This window comes from Marmota monax, unplaced genomic scaffold (assembly GCF_021218885.2).
Source record: "Marmota monax isolate L192 unplaced genomic scaffold, Marmota_monax_Labrador192_F-V1.1 WCK01_AAM20220418_F8-fsc00009, whole genome shotgun sequence".
NCBI classification, from domain to species: Eukaryota; Metazoa; Chordata; class Mammalia; order Rodentia; family Sciuridae; genus Marmota; species Marmota monax.
In genome coordinates, this window is record NW_026694710.1 from 20,310,130 (window position 1) to 20,337,522 (window position 27,393).

A 27,393-nucleotide genomic window follows, 5' to 3' on the forward strand; every position below is an offset into this window, starting at 1 on the left:
ATCGATAACAGACTCCTGTTCTTAGGTTCTTCCTATGTCTTTGTCCATGAATTAGTTAAAGTACATAAACCTTTATGTTGAAATATGCAGAGTTGTCGTATTAAACTGACCCAGAGACACAAATGACTTTCTGAAGACAGGGCTTTGGCCCCATTATTTGAACAAAAATAATTATAGCTGGTATTAATTAAGCAGGTCTTATTGAAGTGGGTTCGGTCAACATCTACTGATTGATATTAATAATCTACTCAGTACCGAGACATGGAGTAGGAAGGAAGGTTTACATGTTATTATCTTTTAGTATCTGCCCCTAAATACATAAACATACATATGTTTGGTATTATTGCTATGAGTTAGTGTGTATATATGAAACTTCATAAGTAGAATATTGTACAAGTAATCTAAACTGAAGGGCTTTTCTCTAAATGATTTGGGTTTCTAAATATAAGAAACCTTTATTTCAGTGTAAAAGTGTTTAAAATATTTTCATCAGCATGCATTATATTTTTAGACTGAAAAGAAAATTGGAATATCATTCATTCAGTTCACATTTATTAATGACTACTGAGCATTAGTGAGTTCTAACAAATTAGAGTTGAAGAAGGCCTCCTAAGTGCATTGACAAATTTCAGGAGAAGTAACTAGTCTCTGCAAATCTGCCTACAGTGCAGTAGAGAAGAGCAAGACTCACTGCTAGCACAAGTACTCATTGCCTCAGTGTCCAATTATTGAGTCATGCTGAGCTTAAGCTTCCTGATGCATAAACGAGATTAATAATACCTACCACAGGCTGTTTCAAGGATTAAATGAGGTATCATATATGTGCCCACACTCAACATATTAATATAGTGTGCTCGAATATTAAATTTGAGTCTAAAGATCGGTTGTGGTACTTCTCACATTTTAACCTTTATTTCCTACAGCACTGTGAAAAGGAAAAGGCATCTTCTTCAAAGGAGCCGAAGCATGCTTATGCAAAAAGTGAACCAAGTAAACCTGCCCGAAGACTTTCAGAGTCTTTGCATTCAGCTGATGAAAACAAGAATGAATCTAAAATTGAAAGAGAACATAAAAGACGGACATCTACCCCTGTGGTAATGGAAGGAGCACCAGAAGAAACTGACACAAGAGATGGAAAAAGACAAGTAGAACGCTCAGAAATTGCCATGGAAGAATCCCAGAAACAGAAGAGCACACTTAAAAATGAAAAGCATTTGAAGAAAGATGATTCTGAAACACCACATTTGAAAAGCCTACCTAAGAAAGACATGAAATCCTCTAAGGAGAAGCCAGAAAAAGAGAAAACTCTGTCAGAAGAGAAGTCATCTACAAAACATAAATATAAAGGTGACAGTATGCATAAAACAAGTGATGAGACTGAACTTCACTCTTCTGAGAAAAGTTTAAAAGTAGAGGAAAATACTCAAAAGCAAAGTCAACAAATAAAGCTTTCTTCAGATGACAAAGCTGAACGAAAAAGTAAACATAGAAATGAAAGGAAATTATCAGTTTTAGGCAAAGATGGAAAGCCAGTTTCTGAATATATTATAAAAACAGATGAAAATGTGCGGAAAGACAACAACAAAAAAGAGAGACACTTGTCCACCGAGAAAACTAAGGCAGAACACAAGTCAAGAAGATCAAGTGATTCTAAAATTCAGAAAGATTCTCTAGGTTCCAAGCAACATGGTATCACTTTACAGCGAAGAAGTGAAAGTTATTCAGAAGATAAGTGTGATACAGACACGACTAATTTAGATAGCAGTGTAAAACCAGAAGAGGTGGTTCACAAGGAGAGGCGAAGAACAAAGAATTTGTTGGAAGAGAAACTTGTGTTGAAGTCTAAATCAAAAGGTCAGGGCAAACAATTAAAAATTGCTGAAACAGAATTACAAGAAAACATCACAAAACAGATGTCAACTCCAAAACCAGATAAGGAGAGGAACACAGAAGAAAATGACTCAGAAAAACAGCGCAAGTCTAAAGTTGAAGAAAAACCTGTAGAAGAAACTGGTGTTGAACCTGTATCAGAGAGTGCTGCTGCTTCAGCACATAGTTCACAAAGAGACCCTAGTCACCGAGCTAAGCTACCATTAGCAAAAGAGAAGCCTAAAGGGGAGAGGGACACAAGCTCCTCCAGACTTGACAGGAAGCTATCAGATGGGCACAAAAGCAAAAGCTTAAAGCATGGCAGCAAAGACATGAAAAAAAGAGAAGAAAATAAATCAGATGACAAGGATGGTAAAGAAGTTGACAGTAATCATGAAAAGGCCAGAGGAAATGGTTCAGTCCTGGAAAAGAAATTGAGTAGAAGGTTGTGTGAAAATCGAAGAGGAAGCATATCACAAGAAATGACTAAAGGAGAAGAAAAATTAGCAGCAAACACACTGGGCACTCCTAGTAGTTCCTCCCTTCAGAGACCAAAAAAATGTGGTGACACCACATCAATCCCTGAGCAAGAGCCAATGGAAATTGATTCTGAGGCAGTTGTTGAAAATGTATCAGAAGTGTCTAAAACCCAGGACAGCAGCAATAGTAGTTCCCAACAAGACATTGACTCTGAAAATGGTACAAAACAAAAAACAACTACCACAGTTCTAAAGGATGAGTTAAGAACTTCCATAGTAGATTCAAAGCCAGCAGGTACAGTCTGCAAATCAGGGCGTGGAACAGGAGTTACTAGCAATTCTGAAAAGCATGCTGACCATAAAAGCACATTGACTAAGAAAATGCATATCCAAAGTGCTATATCCAAACCGAATCCTGGGGAGAAAGAGCTTACTCGAGGAACTCACGAAGTGAATGTGGACTCCAAAACAAGTCAGAAAATGTTCCCTAGTGTTCCATCAGAAAATGAGAGGCCGCAAAAGAATTTGAAAAGCACAGCCAGACCCACCGAAGAATGTGTTGCTCAAGGAGATGCTGTTTTTGAACATTCCACAGATTTAGACTCCTCATTATCTTCAAGTTCAATGACTGTCAAGCCTCAAAAAGAATCTCTTGTTTCAGCTGTAATTCCTGAAGTTGACAGAGCTGGTTTAGAAGGTAGCATAGCCAGCACTTCCCTTGTGGATCGCTCTGATATCCCTAACCAAAGTTTGACTATTAGAAAATCAGAAGCCCCCAGGACAGGTGATAGCAAAGAAGGTGGTAAAAGTTCCACTGTAGATACACCAGCAAAAGCAAATGTGGCCAGCAAAAGACACATTCCAGAAGGTTACCAGGCCACTTCGTTAGGCAGCAAACAAGGAAGAGTGAACACATCTCTTTCTAGCAAGTCATCAGACATGATTGTGGAAAATGAGAATCTCAGAAAAGAAAGTGGATTGATACACACAACCAAGCAAGAAAGTGATTTAAGTACACAGCCCAGTTTAAAGCAGGCAGACAGAACTACAGTAGAAAATGGCAAGAAGGATGGCATTGCTGTCAGTCTTGTGGCAGACATGAGTACAGGAAAAGATGCTAAAATTGTGGAACTTAAGCATAATAGAGTCCCAGATGAAATTAAAACTCTACCAGTTGATGTTGAAAGGAGTGAAATCAGTGAGGTAGACACCAGTGCTGGGGGCAATGCTGCATCATCTGTTTTACAGCAGAGAAATGGAAAACCTGAGAGTGTGGCAGCTAGGACTAGAGGAGCAGAAAGGACTTCGGTTGCCACTAGTACTGAGGAGAAGGACAAAGGCTTTACCTTAAATCCAGTAAAGGCTGGAGATGCCACCACCACTTCTTCAGAAACGGGAGAATGTGGGATGGCTTTTCCCTGCACCAGCATTGAGGCAGATGAAGGTTTCATAGTAGATGCAGGCCCCAGAAACAATCCACTCCTGGGCCAAGTAGAAGCCAGCGAATGCACAGTTTTTGCTGCAGCTGAAGAGGGTGGGGGTGTTGTCACAGAAGGATTTGCGGCAAGTGAAACTTTTCTCACAAGTACTAAGGAAGGAGAAAGTGGAGAGTGTTCTGTGGCTGAATCAGAAGACAGGGCAGCAGGTCCTGTGGCTGCTCATACAGTTCAAAGCGAAGCCAGCATGAACAGTGTTGTCACAGAGGAAAAAGATGATGCCGTAACCAGCGCAGGTTCCGAAGAAAAATGTGACGGTTCTTCAAGTAGAGACCCTGAAATAGTTGAAGGAACTGGTACTTTTATTAGTGAAATTGAAAGTGATGGAGCAGTTACAAGTGCCGGAACAGAAATAAGAATGGGATCTGTGAGCAGTGAAGAAATTGATGGGTCCCAGGGAAATACGACAAGAATGGGTCCCAAGAAAGAAACAGAGGGCACCGTGACTTGTACAGGAGCAGAAGGCAGAAGTGATAACTTTGCTATCTGCTCAGTAACTGAGGCAGGGCCCCAGGAGGAGCGCATGGTTACAGGGGCAGATGTGGTCCTAGTAGACAATGACACACCCCCGGGAACAAGTGCCAACCAAGAAGGAGATGGTTCTGTGAATGATGGTGCTGAAGGTGAGAGTGCAGTTACTAGCACTGGCATAACTGAAGAAGATGGAGAAGGGCCAGCAAGCTGCACGGGCTCAGAAGACAGCAGTGAAGGCTGTGCTATAAGTTCTGAAACAGAAGAAAATGGAGAGGGTGCAATGGATAGCACAGTAGCTAAAGAAGTCACTAATGTACCATTAGTTGCTACTGGTCCCTGTGATGATGAAGGCATTGTGACCAGCACAGGCGCAAAAGAGGAGGATGATGAGGGGGAAGGCATTGTGACGAGTACCGGAAGAGGAAATGAAATCGGACATGCTTCAACTTGCACAGGAATAGGAGAAGAAAGTGAAGGGGTCTTGATTTGTGAAAGTGCAGAAGGGGACAGTCAGATTGGTCCTACGGTAGAGCATGTGGACGCTGAGGCTGGGGCAGGCATCATGAATGCAAATGAAAGTAACATTGATAGCATGAGTGGTGCTGAAAAGGAAATCAAAGACACAGAGATCTGCTCCAGTGCTAAAGGGATTGTAGAAAGCAGTGTGACCAGTGCAGTTGCTGGAAAGGGTCAAGTGGTGTCAGTTCCAGAAGGTTGTGAGGATCCCATGACTAGTGCAGCTTCTGATCAAAGTGATAGTCAACTCACCCGGAAAGAAAAAGTTGAAGATATCAGTATTTCCACTGGCCTTGTGGGAGGCAGTCATGATATTCTTATATCTGGGGTAGTCCCAGAATGTGAAGTTGAGCATACATCACCAAGTGAGAAAGAAGATGAGGGCATCATCACCTCTGTAGAAAATGAAGAATGTAATGGCCTCATGGCTACTACAGCTGGTGACCACATTTCCAACCAAAGTAGTTTAGCTGGGGGTAAAAGTCCAGGCAAAGGCTTGATGATTTCCACCAGTACAACAAATGATTACACCCCTCAAGTGAGCACAATTGTAGACATGGGAGAAGGGCATTCAAGTGCCCTGAAAACTGAGGAAAATTTGGAAGGCACCAGAGTAAACTTGGAAGAATTTGAGGCCCCCATGCCCAGTGCAGTTTCTGGTGATGAGAGCCAACTCACAGCTAGGAATTGTGAAGAGAAAGATGAGTGTGCCATGATTTCTACAAGTATAAGGGAAGAGTTTGAAATGCCTATTTCTAGTGCAACAACCATCAAATGTGCAGAAAGTCAGCAGCCGGTTGCAGTAGTTGAAGAGGGAGCTAAAGGTCCAGTGTTGGTAAGCACTGAGGACTTCGAGTTTCCTATGCCCAGTGCTCCCACGGAAGTTGAATGTCCTCTTGCCTCAACCAGCAAGGAAGACAAAGATGAATGTGCTCTCATTTCCACCAGCATAGCAGAAGAATGTGAGGCCTCTATTTCTGGTGTAAGTGAAAATGCACGATCTGTTACAGATGGGAGTGCTATTATCTCAACAAGCTCTGTGGAAGACTGTGAAGGCCCAGTGTCGAGTGCCATCCCTCAGGAGAAAGTCCGCCCCTTGATCACACCAGTGGAAGAGTCAAGTGATACTGCCATGATTTCCACAAGCACTTCTGAAGGGTGGGAGGCAGTCATGATTGGTGCTGTCCCCCCAGATGAAGACCAGGCCACCATTGCAAGAGTGGAAGACTCAGGTGATGCTGCCATCATCTCCACCAGCACAGCAGAGTGTGTGCTGATGGTCACCAGCCTAGACAGACCCAAGGAGAGTCAGCTGGCTACAAGCAAACCAGAAGGTAATGATGACCTGCCAGCTACAAAGGTAAGCAGGGGTGAGATCCCCATGCCAAGCCTCATTGCTGAGAATAACTGTCAATGTCCTGGGCCATTCACAGGAGGCAAAGAAGCTGGCCCGCTATTGGCGGTGAGCACCCAGGAAGGGCACAATGGGCTGTCAGTCTGTGAGCCTGCCAAGGAACAAGACCAGCCAAAGGCTATGGCTACAGAAGAGGAAGACAGACTTGACAAGGACTGCCCTGTTCAAGGCTCATTTTCAGCAAGAGGACAAAATGAGAGTACTTTGCACCTCATAAATGTAGAAGAGAAGAAGGTATTGTTGAGCTCCATTCAGAGAGAAGACAGAAGCCCAGAGACAGAGACGGTGGGAGGCAGTAGCACTGCCAGCTGTTCTCAAGCAGAAAGGGGTGTGGAGAAAAGCGCCAATTCCTCCATCCATCCGAGAGGACCACAGCAGACGGCTGGAGACATCTCTGTCGGTATTTGCTCTTTGTCAGCAGTAAATACCGGTGCTATAAAAGCTGATGACATGCTACCTGTCAAAGACACTGCCTCAGAGTATTCTTCTAATCCTCCCGACCAACAGGGGAGGAAGGACAACTTGAAAACTACCACCACTAAATGTATTACTGACCTAGGGTCAAAAATTGCTTCCTCCCACTCAGTGAACCTTCCAGCTGCCTGGCACGTAGCTCAGTCATCAGCTCCAACATGTGGAAAGGACTTGACCACAAAGAGTGATCGTAGCAGCAAGCGAGCTGTGGAAGCTTCTGCTGAGAAAACAGGACGTGGTAATGGCACACGGAGGTCATTGCAAGGGGAAGGAAACTTCGAGGACACTGTTTCTGTTGAACCCAATGTGTGTGACATAGGTGAGAATCTGTTTATAATTGCATATTTTAGTATTTTACAAAGATGGTTGTATAACAGTTCACTTAAATCAGTTTTCCAAAAGATAATTTTGGTTCCATTCCAAAAGAAGGATAATTCAATATATTTTTTCCTCATGTGAGACTGTTGCTAAATAATTCTCAGACCTGAAGGTTGAGCTTCTCTAAAAATATACTCAGGTTTAAAAGTTTAAAACCATAGACCCACACCTCATGTTATCAGGAGAGAAGAGGCAGGAGGCTGAAGTATAAGAAGTCAGTTAACTGTGTTCTTTGCGTGATGACTGTTGCAAGTTGCTAATCCTCCATATCCAGATTTCTTTTTTGTTGTCGTTTTTACTTGGCAGTATTGAGGATTGAACTCATTCATGCTAGTAAAGTGTTCTGCCACTGAGCAATACATCCTCAGCTCCCTATCTTCAGGTTTCTTGTCAATCAAAATGAAGAATGCCTTACCAGATCCCTCTGAGGTCCATATGTTTTTACCACCCCCATTTTACAAATGAAGAAATATGGTCAGAGATTTAAATAATTTGTATGGCACTTGGGGGTCCCTTAGGAAAAAAAATATGTGAACTTCTGAACCTTTCTGTTGTGTAAAATGGAAATAGAAATAGTTATAATCTATAACAGTAATTATGGGTTTTGTAGTATGATTCAGTTATTGCCTACTCCTAATTAAGGGAGCACTTGTTTTTGGAAAGCCTGGGAATGGAACCCCAGGCCTAGCATATACCAGACAAGCACTCTTCCACCCAGCCCCTGTTATTTTTTAACTGAGTTTGCTTTTCAAGTTGGTTTAGAATCTGTTTGAAAGAGAAAGGAAACATGTTCCCTCCTGACAGATTTCAGAGAATGATGGTCTTGTAGAAATAGTTGATAACTTTCAGAGGTAATTTCTAAGACATTCATCATACTATCCAGTTTCAGATACTTTATACAAAATACTACTTTCTAGGTTCTGGGCATGCAAAGATAAATAGAGAATCTGGGAAGACAGCTACAAATTCAGCCATATATCATTACCAAGTTGGCAGTGACACTGAGGTGACAAGTACATAGAATTCAGTGAAGTACTGAGAACTCAAAGAAAGCACATGGGCTAGACTTGAAGGCTCAGGGCATACTGACTTCTTTTCCACTCGGGCTGTATAAATTGTAGCATCCTAGACTTTTAAACTGGAACCGACCTTAGCTATCATCTAATGTAACCTCAGGAAACTGAGACCAGTAGGTTTAGTCCTATTCATTATAAGGACTCTCAGATAGGCGATATTAAGGGCTGAAATAAGTAACTTTAAAATTTTTCATTGAATTTAGCTTGGAGAAAATTGAATACTCTGGAAGTTTTTGACTCAGTCACTGCTAGTCTGTTGTTCTGTCCTCCCCTCCCCCCACCCCCGAAGAGAAAAATTAGAAGCACTTTTAGCAAGAAAAAGTCTGCAAACTCTTGGAGAAAAGGTTTCTCTGGCAGTTTATGTGTGAGGCCGGAGAAGGAAACTGAAGAAACCACAGGCACAGAAGGACAGGGACAGAAAAGAAAGAGGCAAGACCCAGAGTCAAATTGAGTTTCCACCTGAGAAATTTTTCCTTGTTTTTTGTCTGCCTTGCAGGGTTTTTTTTTTTTTTTTTTTAATGTTTTTATTAGTGCATTATATTTATATATGATAGCAGGGTTCATTTGGACTTAATCATACACGCATGGAATGAAATTTACTTCATTCACTAGCACTTCCTCTTTCTGTCCCCCTCTCCGCTCTTCTCGTTCCCCTTCCTCTAGTCCACTTGTCTTTGTTTTTTGTTTTTTAATTGGTGCTTTATAGATAAACATAAAAGTGGAATTCACTTTGATATATTCATATATGGACATATCAAAATTTAGTAAGTTTTATTTCAGTTTCTCCCTTTTACCATCCTGTCTCGTCTCCCCCTTAATCCCCTCAGTTTTTTAACTTTACCTTCAGTTTTGCTGTGTCAGCATGATACAAGTAAAGTGAATCTATTCATAAATCCTACCTTCTTTGTTGAGAAGTTTATAACATGTGTGTGTCTGTGTGTGTGTAGAACAAACAATAAAGATGACTGCATAAAAGTACTGGGAAATGAGATGTCTCCACAAATAATATTTTTCATTTTTTCTGAGCAGCCATCTTACCATACAAGCAGGAAAGCTTTACTAGCTCAAAATGAATAAATGACCCTGCCTTTCATCCAGATCCTTTTCATTCAACATATTCTTTTCTATTGTTTTGTACTTACTATAAAATAAACCAGCAAAGGAAGGTCTGCCAAATAACATTGTTGTTTGTTTTTTAATTAGAATGTATTTTGCAATCAAATTCTTAAATTATTTTAATGGTTTGGATTTCATTAGATAATGAAGAGTCTCCACCAAAAGTTTTGGGAGGATCAGAACTGGCAACCAACTTGAAAACTGAGGTATGGCTGATAATTTGATTATCTTGAGCTGTTAGTGGTTATGTGCCATTTCGTCATATATTCATCCGTGTGTGTATACATGTGTATATATACACATACATATCAAATATATACATGCCTAAGCAGCATATTGCTCCTATTCTTCCTGTATTTCTGACACTGAGTACCATTATTGCCATATCCTATGGGGAAGGATGGCTAAGAATCTCAATAAATATTACCATCATTAAGTCCATTTTCTCAAGCTTGAAACCCAGGAAGGAGTCAGTTTCAGTTTCTCTCTGTCGACCACGTTTACTCCATTGCCAATTCTTACAAGTTCCATTTCCAAATAGAACATGAACCATCTATTTTTATTTCTATAGCTATTGCCTTCACTGAGCCACTGCTTCAGTAGCCACTCATTATGCTTCTACTCTAGCCCCTCCTCCAGTCTGTAATTCATGCAGACCCAAATTTAAAACTTAAAAAGAGTTAGCTACTGAGATTTGAACCCAGGGTGCTCTGCAACTGAGCTACACCCTACCCCTTTTTATTTTTTATTTTGAGACAAGGTCTCCCACGTTGCCAGGGCTAGTCTCAACCTTGAGATCTTCCTGCCTCAGCCTCCTGAGTAGCTGGGATTAAAGGTGTACATCACTATTTCCTGCGATGTGGGTTGTCTTAAAAAACAAATTAGTCGGGTGCCGTGGCACATGCCTATAATCTCAGCGGCTTGGGAGGCTGAGACAGGTGGATTGCGAATTCAAAACCAGCCTCAGCAAAAGCAAAGTACTAAGCAACTCAGTGAGACCCTGCCCCTAAATATAAAATACAGAATAGGGCTGGGGATGTGGCTCAGTGGTTGAATGCCCCTGAGTTCAATCCCTGGTACCAGAAAAAAAAGGAAGAAAAGAAAAAAAAAATTAAATCCTATCATTACTCTGCTTAAAATTCCAGTGGCTTCACATCACACTTAGAACAAAATCTTTTTTCTTTTTTTCCCTAATTGTGGCCTGGATACCTTACACAATTTAGTCTCCATGCCCCATTCCAGTCTGATTCTGTGGCACCCTCAAATTCTGTATGACAAGATAGCAGTGAATGTAGGGGTTACCAGGGCAGAGGGAGAATAACCTACCCAAAAGAAACAGTGGGCTGCAGCAAAATAATGGGGGGGTGACGAGCAACTTGTGTACATTGATACAGCAGGAGTGGGAGCCGTTTATTGTAGGACAGGAGGGGTATATATACATTACACACAGCTTATCTTAATTAACATAAACTAAATACAGCAGTCAACCAATAAGGAATCTCCACACTTAATGGCTCGCTGGTGTTACTTCACAAACCACTCCCTCTGCAAAATGCCAGGCGCCATCTTGACTTGTTTACAGACTCTAACAGTGGGCCAGAGACAGAAGGGCTTACAAGAGGACATTTGAGTGGGAACTCTGAGAGTATAATAGATGCTCACCATAAGAGAAAGCAAAGGAAGAGCCTTCCAGGCAAAGGGAGTTTATGTTCTAGATTCAGAGGGGGAGCCTGTGGCCTCCCAGGCTCTCAGTGGCTTGGGGTGAGCTGTGGAGAGGTATAAACCTGATCAGGAAGGCTGGGTGTTGTGCTAAGTTGGAGTTTTACTTTTAAAGCAGTAGGAAAACCATCGATGGGTGAAAAATGAGATTAGATTGATTTTTCTTTCTTGCTTTGTTTGTAAAGGCTGATATATTCATTTTTCAGTTTTTATATGAACTTGAAAGTGGGTTTTTATATTGTTTAAAGATTCTGGGGTTTTGTTTGTTTTTGTTTTTTTATCTAATTCACTTGAGGCAAGTTTTACCTCCTTGTTGTAAAAACCTCAGTTAACTTATTTTTATGGTGCTTTGGATTTTTTAGACATTTGTGCCTTCAGGGAAAAAGAAACATCAGGACATTCTGGCACCACCAGGAACTGTGTGTGGGGGTAAGCTCCTTTTAGCAGTTTTTCATATTGACTTTTCCTTACATATGTTTTTACTTTCATTGCATCTTAAAATCAATAGCTGATCCATAGTAAAACTCTGACAGGCTATGTGAATTTGCTTATCATTTTTTAAAACAGTCTAGAGGGAATCTTTACTTCCCTACCCCTGGCTTCGGTACTGGGACTTGAACCAGTGGTGCTTTACCACTAAGGCACATCCCTAACCCTTTTTATTTTTCATTTTGAGTTAGGATCTTGCTAAGCTGCCAAAGCTGGCTTTAAACTTGGTGATTCTACTTCCTCTCCTCCTGAGTACCTGGTTGTATAGGCATGTGCCATCACACCAGGTCTTACTGTTTCACTTTTAATATATGCTTTTGTTTTTCTTTAGATATCAATCAATTTTATTTAAAGTAATTGTTTTTATCTGATGTCTCCAAATAATGGTGACATCAGTCAGTCCTGGAAGACCACATGAAGACTTGGTATATCATTCATGCTGAAGATGTCTAATCCAAAATTTGGACAGACACATTAGTTAAGATGTATATGGGTGTTTCTTAGTTCAGATAATTAACATCTCTTATTAATCATCGAGAAGATAACATTTTTGAATTCTGAAATCTTTGTTCCCACAGTTATATTTCTGACTGCTTTTCTGTGTTTAGTTACAATTCATTAAAAGATGTATTTACATAAAAGGAAGTTGTTTAAAAGAAAAATGTGTGTTCTGTCATTGTTGAGTAGAAACAGCAGACCTTATATTTCAAATCTCCAAATATAAACAGACCATTGCCATTTGAAGGGATAGGATCTAACTTGTCATTTGATGCCATTATTTTTAAATGAACCAGTGTTATTCTGCAGTTTAACAGTTGCATTAAGTCTCCACCTTTTTCCTAAGTTTCAGATCACCAAGATAGTTAAATCACTGTAGTGACTTAAAGGACCATTGCCATCATTACAAAAAGGCAGGCAACATTAATTTCCATTGTTTTTCTAGTACTAGAAAATAATTTGTCAAAATTTTATAATTCATGAAGGCCACTTTATGATCTTAATTACCCCGAAAATCTTTAAATTTGTTTCTCTGTAATTCAGAAACTATTTTTCTTATGTCTCATTTTTGTTTTTGAACAGGTGAACTACCGAAGGAGCCTACATTGATGAATGAATCCCTAAATGTAAGTAACTAATGGTTTTGATTTTAATGGTGGTAGTTATTCCATTTTGTTTGAGAGTGAGGAACAGATACCAAGTGGAGGGGTTGTCTGTGCATTTTTTGAGGACTTAGGAGGCCATTTGGTAACATGCTTACCACTGAAGTTCAACCTACTGACAGCTGCTTTTTACTTTCTTTTCCCTATTCACCTATAGCCACTGATAAAGAAATCTGAACTTACTGGTTTTTAAAATTATAGTGGAATGAAAATTGTATCGTGATGTCTTAATTCATCCTGGTGCTATAGACAAACAGTTTTTAGTTTGAGAATTAAAGTTCACTTTATGATTTTAGAAAGCTTGTCTGAAGGTACTAAACCATAATTGCCATATATACATATTTTTTCCCAGATGTGGCTCATAATCCCCTTTAATTCTTAAAAGAGTGTTACTTGTTGTTTTCATTTTTTGCCTTAACATATTTATAGAAAACCTTATTATCATTCCAGAGGTGAGCATTTTCTAAAACACTAGTAAATTGTTGATAGCCACCTTCTTCCCAAGGCTCTTAGAGGAGCTGGGAGAGCTTTACTTACCGTCAGTCCTCATAGGATCATAACGTGTTCCTGTTCTGTGACTGAACATTCAGACGCAGTGTGCTGAAAAGGAAAGGAAGGGCAGACAGAAAAGCCCCACTTAGCACACTTCAGGTTTGCCCTCCAAGAGTTACAGAGATTCTAAATGAGGCTGAAACCCACAGAACTCGCCAGTGTGTGCTCCCTCCTGTGTCGTCCATCCCCCATGACCTAGCAACCATCCTGTCCCCAGGTGAGCAAAACTTCTACATAGGCACAAAGTTCTGTAGCTGCAACTTGGAATATTGTAGGATATTTTGAGACCTTCCTCTCAGTTTAAAATAAATAAAGTGGTATTGTCATGATTTACCTAGACAAATAATTATGACAAAATCCTTCAGAGTTTTTAAATAAAGTAAAAAAGAATACATTGAGAGTTCTTTGGAAGAGAAGGGAATTCAGAAAATGTTTTATTTTTTACTCTTTTGCCAAAGCCATTTTAAGGACAGGAGAATAAACACTGAGATATGAGAGCTTTTAAATTGAAACAGTTTAGGAATAAATTTAAAAGAACATATACTCCAGTTCCTTTTGTTGTTTGCACAAACAGCCAGATTATTTAAATATCCCCCACACCCACCTTTTTATTTTTTTTCTTGTTTTTAAGCTTTTACTGAGACTATCCATAAGTAACCATTTCTATTGTATATTTAGGTTGAAAATTCAGGATCAAGAGCAGATGAAGAATTTCAAAATGAATCCTACATAAAAGCAGGTGAGTTCATGAATTTCACAGTTGTCATCCCAACCCCTCCCTTACCCCGAGTACTAAGGATTGAACCCACTGAGCTACATATCCGGCCCTCCTTTTTGGCAGGGGGGGACAGGGTCTTGTTGAATTGCTCAAGCTGACCTCAAACTTAAAATCCTCCTGCCTCTGCCTCCTGTAGTTGTGATTATAGACATGTGCCATTATATCCAGCTTATCGTAGTCATTTTCAAATTAATTATATTTACCAGTTTTTGAGAGCTTCTATGTGACAGGCTCTGTAATAGTTACTTCACTAATTTTCTCACTGAAATTTATAATCATTTGAAGTGAATGTTAAGCATTGCATATATCATTGAGTAAACTAAGGCTTGTTGACTTGTTCAAAGCCACACAGCTTAAAAGTGTGGTATCTTGCCTTAAATAGCTACTTGAATTTTGCCAGTAATCTCACAATGGACTCAAGGTACAAAATGCATAGTCTCCTCTGGTGGTACCATAGAAATCTAGAAGTTTTGTGCTATATACTCAACAGAACATTTGTTAACTTCTAACAGGTAGTCTCAAATGTAGCAGCCAATCAAGGACATCACATTTATGTGGATCTTCTCCCAGGGGTCTCATTGCAGACAATGTGTAGAGGCCCCAACTCCAGAGAGATCATTTTCTTCTCAACCACAAGATAGGATTTTATTGGTTCTCCATTCTGAGAATGGGGAACAAGGAAGGGTCTGTTCATCATACACAAATTTTATAGCATATCATTTAAAACAAAAATAATGCAGTGATAGTTATAAGCACCTTTATGTCCAGAGCCTAGTTTGATCAATGTTAACATTTAGCATATTTGATTTCCACATCTCTTAAAAATGTTACAAATGTAGTAAAATCCCCTTATCACCCCTTCCCAGTTACAGTGTCTTTCCCTGTTATCCCACTCTAACAGGAAGCACTATTTGCATTTAAAGAATTTCTAGTTTCATAAACAATATGCAGCATATGTTGCCTTGTTTAGTTGAATGGTAACATATTATATAAACCATCTCCATGTTATTTACTCACTTGGCAATATGTTCTGAGATTTTTTTCCTGTTGACTTGTGTAACACTAGTTATTTTAATTGCTAGTTACTATTCCATTGTGGGCAGCATATGCCGTTGTTATTTATTGCTTCTTTTGCTGGTAGACATTTAGGTTCTCCGTTATTTTTCTAAATACAGAGAGTGCTGCTTTGCCTACTGTTGGGCCTGATCCCCAGAATATATGCAGTGTACCTCTGTCTCTAGCATGGTACTATTCTCTTATAGGCAGCTCTCTAGTGTACTGAGTATGCTAAATTGTGTCCAAATTGTGTACTGATATTACGCTGCTGCAACACAAACTGAAAGGAAAAGGCCTTGACATTGACTATGTTAAAATTTAGCATTGTGACCCTGGACATGTTACTTCCCTCCTTGAGCCCAGTTTACTGATGTCTAACAATGGCAGAAACTGGAACTTACCTGACAGCATCAAAAATTATATGTGAACTATAGCAGTGCTACATAACATTACTGTTACTCTGTAAAATTTCCAAGTCAGTTTTTCCCCACCCCATCCCCCACATATACCCCTAAAATAAGTGTTAGAATGAAAAATATATAAGTATTTAACATAGTTTCTTCATTGTTGTATTTATCACTCAGGGATATCCAGTGGCGGGAAAGATAACACAGAAGCAAACTCTAAAGAGGTATGTTTTCATAATAAACTCAAGCATCTCATGTTTTAAATGTAATATTTTCATCTGTACACAAAGAAAAGTGTTAGAAAGGTTTTAATTATTTATAATATTAAATGGATGCATATCACTTGTATCTGTGTGCTGTTAAAATGTTTAGGTAATTTCACAGGTCTCAGGATTATTTGGACACATCCATGTTATGGTCAAAATCTGTCTTCATATGCTGTCTTTTGTCAACCACAAGAAGCCCATTTTTAATGGGCCACTAAGAAAGTAGGAAAACTATCAATTAAATTATGATATGCCATTGATGTAAGAGATAGCTTATCTTCAGAAATGATAAAATAAGAAAATTTAAAAAATTTATTTTAGAATTGTTGAAATATAGTATGTTACCACAGCCATATTTGAATGTTCTATATGGATTTACATTCAAAACCAGAAAGACTGAAGATTAGAAAATTAGTGTAATTCAAGTCTAGATGCCAAAAATGTTATTTGAGGTTCTTTTCTTAAAATTAATATAGAAATTTATTCCAAAGGATAGAAAGGTAATATTATATGTCCCCATGTCAGTTGATTTGGTCAAGATGCTATAATTGCCTTTAATATAATCATTCTTAATTCCAGGTCGAAGAGGAAGAAAGGCATATTCCTAAAAGAAAAAGAAAGAAGCATTATGCTTCCTCAGAAGATGAACTGGGTATTTAGAATATATATATATATATATATACATATATTTATTCCTCTTTTAGACATCTTTAAAAAAATCACATTATTTGGCAGTCAAAAGAGTAAGCCAGTAACGGAATCCTTGAGGGTATCTTCAAGAATTACTTGAAGTTAGTTACTTCACAACTCTGGAGGCTAGTGGTGTCTTTACACTGCCAGGATCTCTACAGGCTGGTGAAGCACTTTAGCTCCTCTGCTTCAGACTGTTGATTTTCTCATGTCCATAACAGTGCCATCAGCTGGAACTTCCTGCAGTGATGGAAATGTTCCATGCTCACTTTGTCAGTATAGGAGCTACTAGTCACATGTAGCTGTTCAGCACATCATTGTGATCAGTGTGAATAAAAGAATGAATTTTTAATTTTAAATTTTAGTAGCTACATGTGATTAACTTTATTGGCCAGTATAGGGACCTTTCTACTCAAATACCTGCCACAGAGTAGAAATTCAATAAATACTTATTCAGTGACTATAAGAAAAAATTATAATTAAGTGCTTTTTTAGCTATTTTATAGTGATTTATTCAGTTCATATTATATTCAGGTACTATCATGTACATGTCCCATTTTTCATAGTAATTCAGTGAGTTAGGTATTGTTGCCGTTTAATAAAGAAGAAATTAAGGTTCTGAGAATCTAACTTTACTTCTACCAACCAAATCCAATTCCAGAGCCCAACCACTAAGCTGTGCCTCTTAGGTGGTAACTCATCCAGGAAATTAAAGTTAAGGTATCTCTGGGAACTGTGTGTGCACTTAACCCTCTCCATAGAACTGCTGCTTTGTTGATACCTTGTGAGCATTTAGGAATTTTTTATGTTATGCTTTATTTATTTATTTATTTATTTAACTTTGCCAGGGCCAAAGGCCAATGCTTGATGCTGAAATCACATGACATTGTAAATACATTCAGAATAATTTTTGACTTCATTGTGTCCCAAGCTTAAAAAAGAACTTTCGAACTGTCTTAAAATAGAACTGTGCATGTCGTTTTTCATTTAGCTTTTATTCCTTTGTGATTCTGTCTAAACTGATTTACAGATGATAATTCAGATGTCCTGGATTCCAGAATAGAAACAGCACACAAACAGTGCTCTGGAGCGGAACCACAAGACACAAAGGTATTTTTTCTACATATTAATTTTAAGTTAGGGATAGCCTAATTACATCACTGTGAATACTTATGGTAGTATTGTTTCATTCTCGAATCCCTTTTAATTTATGTATACCTAACAATAATCCCCCACAAAAAAAGAGCAGATGTTATACTTTATAATTCTTAAATTCCAAGATTATGTTAATGTCACAGTTCAGAATAATGGTTGTTTGGGGTTTTGCTCAGTAATATTATTGATTTCTTAAGGCTTCCAGGTGCTTTCATTGCAGATGTACCAAAATACTGAAATACAGTGATGTGTATTACTTTAAATGTTAATATTATACCTTCCCTTTTGCTTACCTCCTGCCCCTAAAATATAGGGATTTCCCCAAGGTCAGCTTCCTTACCGCCTTTTCCTATGGACCTGTTTTTCTCTTATGACTCAGAGAAGTTCACAAACTTTTATTTCTGCTCCTGCCCAGATTTCCCCTCTTCCTGCTAGACACAATATCTTTATTTAGGGTATTTTTCCATTTCTGAGACTTGTTACTCTGAAACTTTATATTGTGTATTCAGACTAGCTCCATCTCCTCCTCTCTTTCCTCTCTCTTTCTCTATTTTCTTCCACCTTGTTACAAAAGTATTTAAGTCAGATCATTATTAAATACTTACCAACTAAAAAAGGAAAATGGCCTATTCTCATAAATCCTGGTGAATTATAGTCAAAGGAATAAACAACTTTTAATCCATTCCTTACTGCCCTTTCCAGAACAGGAATTATGAGATAATACTTCTAAATTTGAAGAGATGCAGATTGAAAGGGTATCTCTTTATTTTTCCTTCAGTTTCATGTATGTTTTTTAATTTTAAATTTAAGCAAAATAAGTCAGCTTGTCTCATCAAAAATTGTGTACACAGATAATATTTTCAGTATTAGAATGTTTTCTTACATGGAAAGTTGTCTGTAATAGCATTTATTTCATATCACATTTAGTGTTAATAGTAATTTTTATATACTAGGTTGGGAGTGATTTTATCATTCCTGTTATAGCTTTCCACATAATCAGAATGTGTCTCTTTATAAAAGGAATAACATCATTACTCTAAAATGTGTATGCCAAGACTAAAAGAAGACTGAAATTGAATATGTGAAAAAATGTAGGCATTGGAGAAGTCATAATAGGGAATAAAAGTGAGTTGTTTGTATGTCCTCAGGATCTGATTAAGTGCCTAAGGGGCCAGAGGTTCGGTCTTATAAGGACCACCTCAAGGACTGGAATGCAGTTCATTCAATGGTTTGAAAATTTCTGGACAGAACTTCTTCAACCCAGGACATAAAAATACTGTAGGTGTTCTTGCTACACTGAAAGCAGGAATCCCCCAAACTCCTGCTTGCTCCAACCGCCAACATACAAACTCTTTTTTTTTTTTTTTTTTTTGGTGCTGGGGATTGAACTCCCAGGACTTTGTGCATGTGAGGCAAGCACTCTACCAACTGATCTATATCCCCAGCCCACAAACTCACTCTTCCCCATCCTTGCTCTCTTGCTTAAAGAAATTCTAGACCAAAAATCATAATGTGCCTTAGTCAGTGTTTATAAGATCAGAGAAAATAATTTGCTGTCTGTAATAGCATTTATTTCATATCACATTTAGTGTAAATAGTAAAGTTCTGGCTGATATTCCATTCTCTAAACCATATCCTTCCAAGGAGGGTGTAGAATGAACCATTGAGGTGTATGATAAAATGGTAGAACCACTATTTATATCAGCCTTTTATTCAAAAACAAACAAATCTCTAATAGTATTTATTGTACAGATTGGACCTGATGTCCTCACTGGCAGCAACATTATCTCTGATATCACATGTCAGTCATGCACCATAATTGCATGTCTTGGTCCTGGCAATGTAGTACTTTCAAGGTACCATAAGGAAAGTGGGAGCTCCATAATACAGAGGACTTGAGAATAATTTCTTCAGTTCTTTATTCACTTTCAACATTTTATGATTGAATAGTTTACAGATGCTCAGTTGAAGGAATTTGCAGAGTCTGTTAAATTAGTTTTAATTGAGGGGCTGAGGTTATGTCTCAGTGGTAGAGTGCTCACCTAGCATGCATTCGGCACTTGGTTAGATCCTCAGCGCCACATTAAAAAAAAGATATTGTGTCCACCTTAAAAAAAATTAGTTTTAATTGAACCGACCATTCCAGAATAGACACAGAATGAAGATTTCTGCAAGACAAATCATAAGACAAAAATAACATTTATAATGCAGGTACAAATGCATAAGAGAAATGGCTGAACTGACACTTAGTGTTACTAGGAAGTAACAGAAAGTCTTTGTCATCGTCAATACTAGGTACAAAGAACCAGCATGAAATAGGCAAAAAAAATTCAAATGTTTAAGGGAAAGTGTGTGAAATGTGGATGTTAAATGGATGTATTTGCTTTCATATTTATACCCCTTCAAATGCTGGCTAAATCAAAACCCAGTGACATTGAAAATCTCTGAAGGGAAGTGTCAGGTAAGGGCATTTCTTTGTAGACCCTTTGGTATTTTTAATCAGGAGAACCTCTTCAAAAATAAGTAATATTAAAAGTAATTGAGGGCCAGGGGCAAACCTCAAGGGTAGAGTCTTTGCCTGGTATGTGTGAGGCCCTGAGTTTGAGTCCCAAAAGTAAATAATAATAATAATAATAAATAGAAATGAGGATTTATAATTATTTGTAAGGACTATTAAATAAAATTAAGGCTTTAGTTTTTAAATTTATCCTGATCTCATCCTATTTTATATAGTTTTGTTTGCATACTATATTTGTTTTATTTGAATGAAACACTTTGGTATTTCATGCTCAAAACCTTTTGTGTTTAAGGGTATATCATTTAATCGTTGAGAGATCACTGTTCCACGTTAGCACCTTGAAATACTCAGAAATCCCTTTGGCACCTTACAATTTGTCCCTTCCCCACAATCCTTTCCTCCACCACTTCACAAAGCTGTTGCCAATTTCTATGTGTTCTTCCTTTGTAGTTTCTCTCAAAGGAAAGAGAACAGCATTTTCCATTCTGCAGAGGAAAAGAAGTACAACGTTGCTATTTTGTGGTTGAGCCTGATCTCATGCTTTTCTGCCTTCAGAATCTGTTTCTTTTTTAATAATCTCACTAGCATCAATAATAGTTGCTTTTTAAAAGCCATTTTCCAACTAATTGTCCTAAAAAACATCAAGGAAATTGTTTTTGAAATAGAAAGGAAAACTTTGGAGAGGGTGAGTGGAGGCAGAGTTGTTTGAAGATGAATCCTCTTGTTTAACTTCTCTATAGGAAGAAAACTCTGGAGACTTGGAGGAATTATCCAGAACAAGTTTCAAGACAAACAGCAGTGCGTCAAGGGCCGTGGAAGAAAAAGGTGAGTTATAACATATACTGGGATAAATTGAGAGATTAAGACTTCAAAGCAACCGGCATCTTCTCACTGAGCTTTGCCCCTCAAAATGTCTATTTTGCACATTTGCTTTCTCAGTGTAATACCGTACCTCATGCTTAAGGTTAATAAGGTTGGGAATTATTTTTTTAAATTGATCCTGCTCTACCCAAAGTGTGATGCTTTGCTCTTAACCAAACTCAGGCTTATTGATTTTGATAGTGGAAGCATGTAAATGAAGTGTGTGGGCGTGCAGCCACGACAGTGCATGTCCCCTGGGTGAGTACCCCTGTGGGCATTGGTAAAGGCTGACTCTTGTACTGAGCCCTGCCTTTTCTGCAGATGAACTTAGCAGCAGTGAGGCTACTAGTGAAAAGACAGAGCAGAATGAAGATGATAGCATCAAATCACAGGAGGTGAGAAATGCTTTTCATGTTTATTTGCTCAGAATTGTTTAAGTACTAAAACCAGATTGAATGTGCAGAATAGTGTTACCAAGGGTTTTTCCTAAGTATTTTTGAAAGAGCTTTACTTTTTTAGTGCAGTGGGACACCATTACATAGCATGCATTTTATCAGTGTCATTATGATTAATTTTGTTCATCTTTGTTTCATCAGAACATTTTTGTAAGACCTACTTTTGTCATGGTCAGATAGGGTCAGTCCAGCACTACATCAGTGGCAATGAAAAGTTTCTGGCCCTGAAGCTTAGCACTACCAGGCCAGGTACCAGGACAGGGCAGCAGCAGGAGGTTTCCAAATCCATGGAGTCCAGCCAGGCAGAAATGGGAACAGCATCAGGGTGGGCCAAGGGGGACCCAGTTTCATGAGGCAATGTCCTGGGAGGATACAGGAGCGGACAGACCACATCAGCCCTATCTTCTATATAGGCCCATCAGGTTTCGGGGAGCCCATGAGACCGAACTCCTTAAGCCCAGGACACAGTCTGTACACTAGCCAGGTCTAGATAACCATTGCTGACTTTGCTCATTTTTAATGGTTCCTTTTGTTTTTTCATACTTTCGTATAAGAAATTCAATGGACCCCTTTCTTTTTTATATGAAATAAAATTTGTTCACAAGTAACTTGAACTAAACCGCAATTCAAATGGGATTTATATAGTTTTTACAGAAGTAAGAGGTGACACCAGCACTTATCTCCATTACCTCATCCTCTCAACATCCTCACCTCTCTCTGGATCCTAAGGCAGTTATCAGAATCCGGTGAGGGAACTACAGTGAGAGAAATAAACACTACACCCAACACATCTCTTTCACGTGACAAAGTTGAAATTTGAACACTCTTAGGAGGGAACTCTAAGTCTCAGGTTGAGAAAACAAACTGTATAATAGAGGATAAAATTGTTCTTTTGTTGCTGTTTTTTGTTTTGTTTTTTTTTTTTTTCAATTCTCCCTTAGGAAGATCAGCCGATAATTATTAAAAGGAAAAGAGGAAGACCTCGTAAATACCCTGTAGAAACAGCATTAAAAACGAGTAGGTATTTGGAGTGTTTTAAGTTCATACACAGGTGAATTCTTAAACACATCTGTTAAATGGGATTTTTGGCTTTTGTTTTGTTTTCTTTAGAAGACGACTCCAAAACAGATACTGGCATTGCCACTGTAAGTACCTACAAAACATAAAAACAAACTTTTCAAGGCTCTTGGCCTTGAAAGGGCACACTTCAATATCTAGTATTTTGAACTACTTTTTTTTTTTTTTAAGTATTTGAAAAGCTTTAAAAGATTTTCTTAAACATGGGCAACCATTTAAATTTTTTGGCTAGTAGCAGAGTCTTATAAATGGGGTTTTATTAGCTGTTCTTTGGTTTCATTCCTTCCTCCCTATAGAGTTTGGTCATGTGAAAATTATATATTGGAACTTAGCTTCTTATGGTTACCCTTAGCTAAAATATAGAAATTTGCTGTTTTATGATTTTGAGATGGTAACTTTTTATGAAGATCTCTGACATGTCTTGCCATCTTACTGCTTTCTGTGGAATTATTTTTATACTAAAATGTATACTGGTTCCAGTGCAGAAGAATTCTCAGCAATAGTTTATCTTTTTGAATTTTTTTTTATCTTTGACCTTAAAGTGTATGCACACTGAAATCATGGTGTCAAGATCTCACTGTATGCAGTTCAGTGACAGCACTATTAGGAGGATAGACACATGGCCACTGACCTAACATGAACACTTGGAATGCCCAGCTCAGCTTTACCACTCATCATACCAGACCTGTGATTCACACCAGTCAGGGGACCCTCTGGAAATGCAATTCCTTGGCTGTAAAGTGATGCAATGATACCTGCAATACTGCTCATAGAATTATAATAAGATGAAAAGAAACCAGAGAACCAATGTGAATGTATTTACCAACACGGAAAATGAATTGCTGACTCTATGAAACATTAACCACAGTGGCCACTGTGGTTGCATGCAGTACCCATTCTTCAGCTTGCAGCAGGGTGGCTGGGGAAGGGACTGGTTGCCAAGACTGTGTTTGTAAGTATGGGCAGCTAGCTGCAGAAAATGGGTCCCAAACATTCTATCTGTGTAATAAGTAGAAGTTTAAATCTTCTTTCCATTATAGATTGCCTTTCTATGTGATAAACTCCTGGTTTCGGTTTTTTGTTCGTTTAAACTTAGGTAGAACAATCTCCACCTAGCAGCAAACTGAAAGTGATACAAACAGGTATGTACCTGGAGCACCTAGCTCTGTGTATGCTGCAAGGAATTGGTATGCTTTCAGTTATTTCACAGAAAAATTTTTTTAAACTCTTTTTTTTTTTAATTTTTTTTTTTTAAATTTTTTTTTTATTTTTTAGGTGTAGATGGACACAACACAATGTCTTTATTTCTATGTGGTCCTGAGAATCGAACCCGGGTCCCACCCATGCTAGGAGAGCACTCTACCACTGAGCCACAATCCCAGCCCCTCTTTCACAGAAAGTTTTTCCCTTGGTGAGCAGGAAGGCTGGCTTTTGGAAAAGGCTTTAGACTTTCATTCTGTTCATCAGTAAAATGAGTGGGCTGCTTAGTAAAAATAATTGTTCGTATAGCATGAGAGAATATACTTATGGTCTATTTCTTTGATCTGAGTCTTTCTGTGTTAAGAACCCTGGAGGGCCATCCTAGAGGAAGGTAAAGGCAATTGAAGGCAAAACACTGGAGGCACTGCATCCACAGGAAGAGCCTGTACTGCAGGATCCCACCAGATGTGTTGGATTTGTATAGGGAAGAAGTAGATGGGATGCCTGGGATTGGGCAGTTACCAGAAAGGCACACATTCAGCTCAAGAGCCTGCTGATCTCAGAGGAATCATAATTTTGAAGCAGCCTGTTCAATTTCCAGAGCCCAGGACACAAGAGATAAAATGTTAGAAATATTTTTGCCCTCATTCCAAGAAGAAAAAATGTTCCAAAATCTTGACAATCTTTAGCTCCACACGGTAGAATGAGGAGAGCATTCCTTACTGTTTAGCCTGCTGCATACATTTTCCAGATTCTTTAACATGAGTATACATTGATTTCGTGGTTTAAAATTTTGTATTTTTATGCAAGAAGAGCCACTGGTGGGCTCTAAAGCATTGACATAAGCAAAAAGGATGAGAGGGACAGCTATTTTATATCAGCTAATTTAGGAACGTATGTATTCTGATCAGCAAGATAAAGCAAAGTATAATACCTGTATAAAATGTTTTTCCACATTCAACTATGTGTGAGCTTGTGTTATACTTCAATTTTTCTTGTCTCTTGGTAAGTTAAGGTTCATTTCTTCCTCCTGTATGCTTGGCAAGCATAATAGCAGTGACCTGCATCCCCAGCTCTTTTTATTTCAAGACATGGTCTCATTAAATTTCCTATACTGGCCTCAAACTTGTGATCCTCCTGCCTAAGCCTCCTGAGTATCTGGAATAACAAGCATGTATCACCACACCCAGCTATGCTTGGTTTTTAACCAATTTTAATTTATAATTAATATAATATTTTAAATCCATACAAAAAATCTTCATAACTTGAATGTTCTTTAAAGACTCCAACTTAAGCTTTGTGCGGTTGTTATTTGACAGTAGTTTTCTGAATCTGAGTAGTGATGACCAAATTAAAACAGACTTCTTTGTTGGCCTTGTTATCAGATTAACTTTTCCTCTTCTTTGTAATATAATATATTGAACTTGCAGAGAAAGACAATTAATACAGTCTTCATAACTACTAAGTACCTTTGAGTTTTTGTCATCTAAAAACATGCCTTATTTGTAGCTTCAAAGCATGTACATGAGCTAATCTTCATTTTTCTTACCAAAGTACATTCTCAGAAAATCATAACATCTACCAAAAACAAATGCATCATGAATAGGCATACACAACCTACAAAAAGACTTGTAATGCATAACTTTTTTAGTTGCTGTGATATATTAAACTTTTCCAACTATCACTCTGCTTATTAGTTGTATGACTCTGAACAAATTATGGAAATCAAATTACACAAGCTTTATTTTTCCAAACTTTATATCAGGATTGTAATTTACAGAGTTACATTGAAATTTAAAAGATGCACAGGTTTGGGGCTGGAGTTGTGGCTCAGTGGTAGAGCGCTCGCCTAGCATGCATGAGGCACTGGGTTCCATCCTCAGCACCACATAAATGTAAAATAAAGATACTGTGTCCACCTAAAACTTAAGAATAAACATTAAAAAAAAAAAAAGATGCACAAGCTTAACATCCTTAATCATAAATCTGAAATGCTCCAAAATTCAAAAGTTTTCAAGTGCTGGCATGACATTATAAGTGGACAACTCTACACCTAATTTCACGTGACAGGTCACAGTCAAAACACAGGTGCACTAAAAATGCTGCATAAAATTACCTGTAGAAGAAAGGAGAAAGAGCGCGAAAACTTACCTTAAAGAAATATCAGTAGGGCTGAGGATGTGGCTCAAGCGGTAGCACGCTCGCCTGGAGTGCATGCGGCCCTGGTTCGATCCTCAGCACCACATACAAACAAAGATGTTGTGTCCGCCGAAAACTGAAAAATAAATATTAAAAAAAAAAAAGAAAAAAAATCAGTAAAGCTGCCAACTAGCTTCTTATATACACCTGATGTTATCACTTTTAAAAACCCATACACAAGCATAGTTGTCTCTATCAATATGGCCTTCACAAATAAAATTGTGTTCCCCAGTTATAATAAATAATATTTTGAGAAATTTGTTCGTTAAGATGGCATTTCTTTTAGGAATTCATCCTCAAATTGCAATGCTTCTTTTTGTTCTCTGTTGTCATTTTTATATTATGCTATTTGAAGAAACATGAAATTCTATACTTTTTGGATATATGTATGTATAAGGTATATTTGAAATATAAATGAATTTCATGTTTAGACTTGGGTCCTATCCCCAAGATATCTCATTATGTATATGCAAATATTCCAAAATCTGAAATCTGAAAACACTTCTAGTTCCAAGCATTTCAGATAAGGAACGCCTATCCTGTATGTGATCCTGGGTTGCATGCATTTCCTGATGTGTCTTAGGGGTTCCCTACACACCTTTTTTTCCTGCCTTTCTGGGTTCAGAGCATATGAGTTTACTGTAAGGAACCAAAAAGATAGTCTAACCCAACTCCAATCTTACATATGAAAACATTGAGGCTCATAAATTGTAAATAATTGCCTATGGTCACAACTTATAGTTTGCAAATCTGAAATGAAAACTTTGCTTTCCTAACTTACATTCTGACATGCTTTCTGTTAGGTGTTCTGATTCTTTGTCTAACTGATATAAAATAATGATAAATTGTATAACAGTACATTAAATAGCATTGGTGCATTAACAGATAATAACTAGACTATTAAAATTAATTTTTAGTAATAAAATACTAATGCAAAGATTTTCCTTTTTTTAAAGATGAATCCAATAAAGAAACAGCTAACCTACAAGAAAGAGGTATAAGCAATGTAAGTGTTAGTTTTCTTATCAAGATGCATCCTTTAGGAAAAACCTTACTAAATGATCAGTTGACCATCCTTTCAACTTTAATTTTATTACTCCTAGGACGATGGTGATGAGAAAACCGTAGCAAGTGCACGTCGGAGGGGAAGGAAGCCCAAGCGTTCGCTCACGCTGTCAGATGATGCTGGTATGTCTCTAATTATACTTCAGAATCACCTTTTTTTAAGAGTTTTTCCTTGAACAAGGAAAATCCAGTGGGGTACAGCTTGTATTAATATTGTGTAAATATGTGTGAAATGGCTCTGATCCCATGTCAAAAATGGTACATCCCAGATGCTTTTCTCAGAATATGTGATTTTTTCATGAATGTTGGCTGTGAGCTGCATAAGTAAACTATCCCAAATGTGTTTGAGATTAAGTTAAACAGTTGTGAATTGCAAGTGCTAAGACTAAAAAGGAAGTGGAAAACCACTTCTTTTGCCTCTAAGTCCCCAATATCCTAACTTCTACACTCCATG

The 27,393-nt window shown here is 38.0% G+C and overlaps 1 protein-coding gene across 1 annotated transcript in view; it reads left to right on the forward strand.

Moving 5' to 3' along the window:
• Bod1l1 (biorientation of chromosomes in cell division 1 like 1) overlaps nt 1-27,393 on the forward strand; it is a 52,702-nt gene that overhangs the window by 19,764 nt on the left and 5,545 nt on the right. The window contains exons 10-24 of the mRNA XM_046423891.2: nt 924-7,041; nt 9,434-9,498; nt 11,374-11,440; nt 12,581-12,624; nt 13,891-13,951; nt 15,631-15,677; nt 16,299-16,371; nt 17,440-17,519; nt 20,823-20,907; nt 21,265-21,338; nt 22,340-22,415; nt 22,509-22,543; nt 23,572-23,617; nt 26,831-26,880; nt 26,978-27,062. Of these exons, the coding sequence (XP_046279847.1) occupies nt 924-7,041; nt 9,434-9,498; nt 11,374-11,440; nt 12,581-12,624; nt 13,891-13,951; nt 15,631-15,677; nt 16,299-16,371; nt 17,440-17,519; nt 20,823-20,907; nt 21,265-21,338; nt 22,340-22,415; nt 22,509-22,543; nt 23,572-23,617; nt 26,831-26,880; nt 26,978-27,062 (7,006 nt within the window). The remainder of the gene's footprint in view (nt 1-923; nt 7,042-9,433; nt 9,499-11,373; nt 11,441-12,580; nt 12,625-13,890; nt 13,952-15,630; nt 15,678-16,298; nt 16,372-17,439; nt 17,520-20,822; nt 20,908-21,264; nt 21,339-22,339; nt 22,416-22,508; nt 22,544-23,571; nt 23,618-26,830; nt 26,881-26,977; nt 27,063-27,393) is intronic.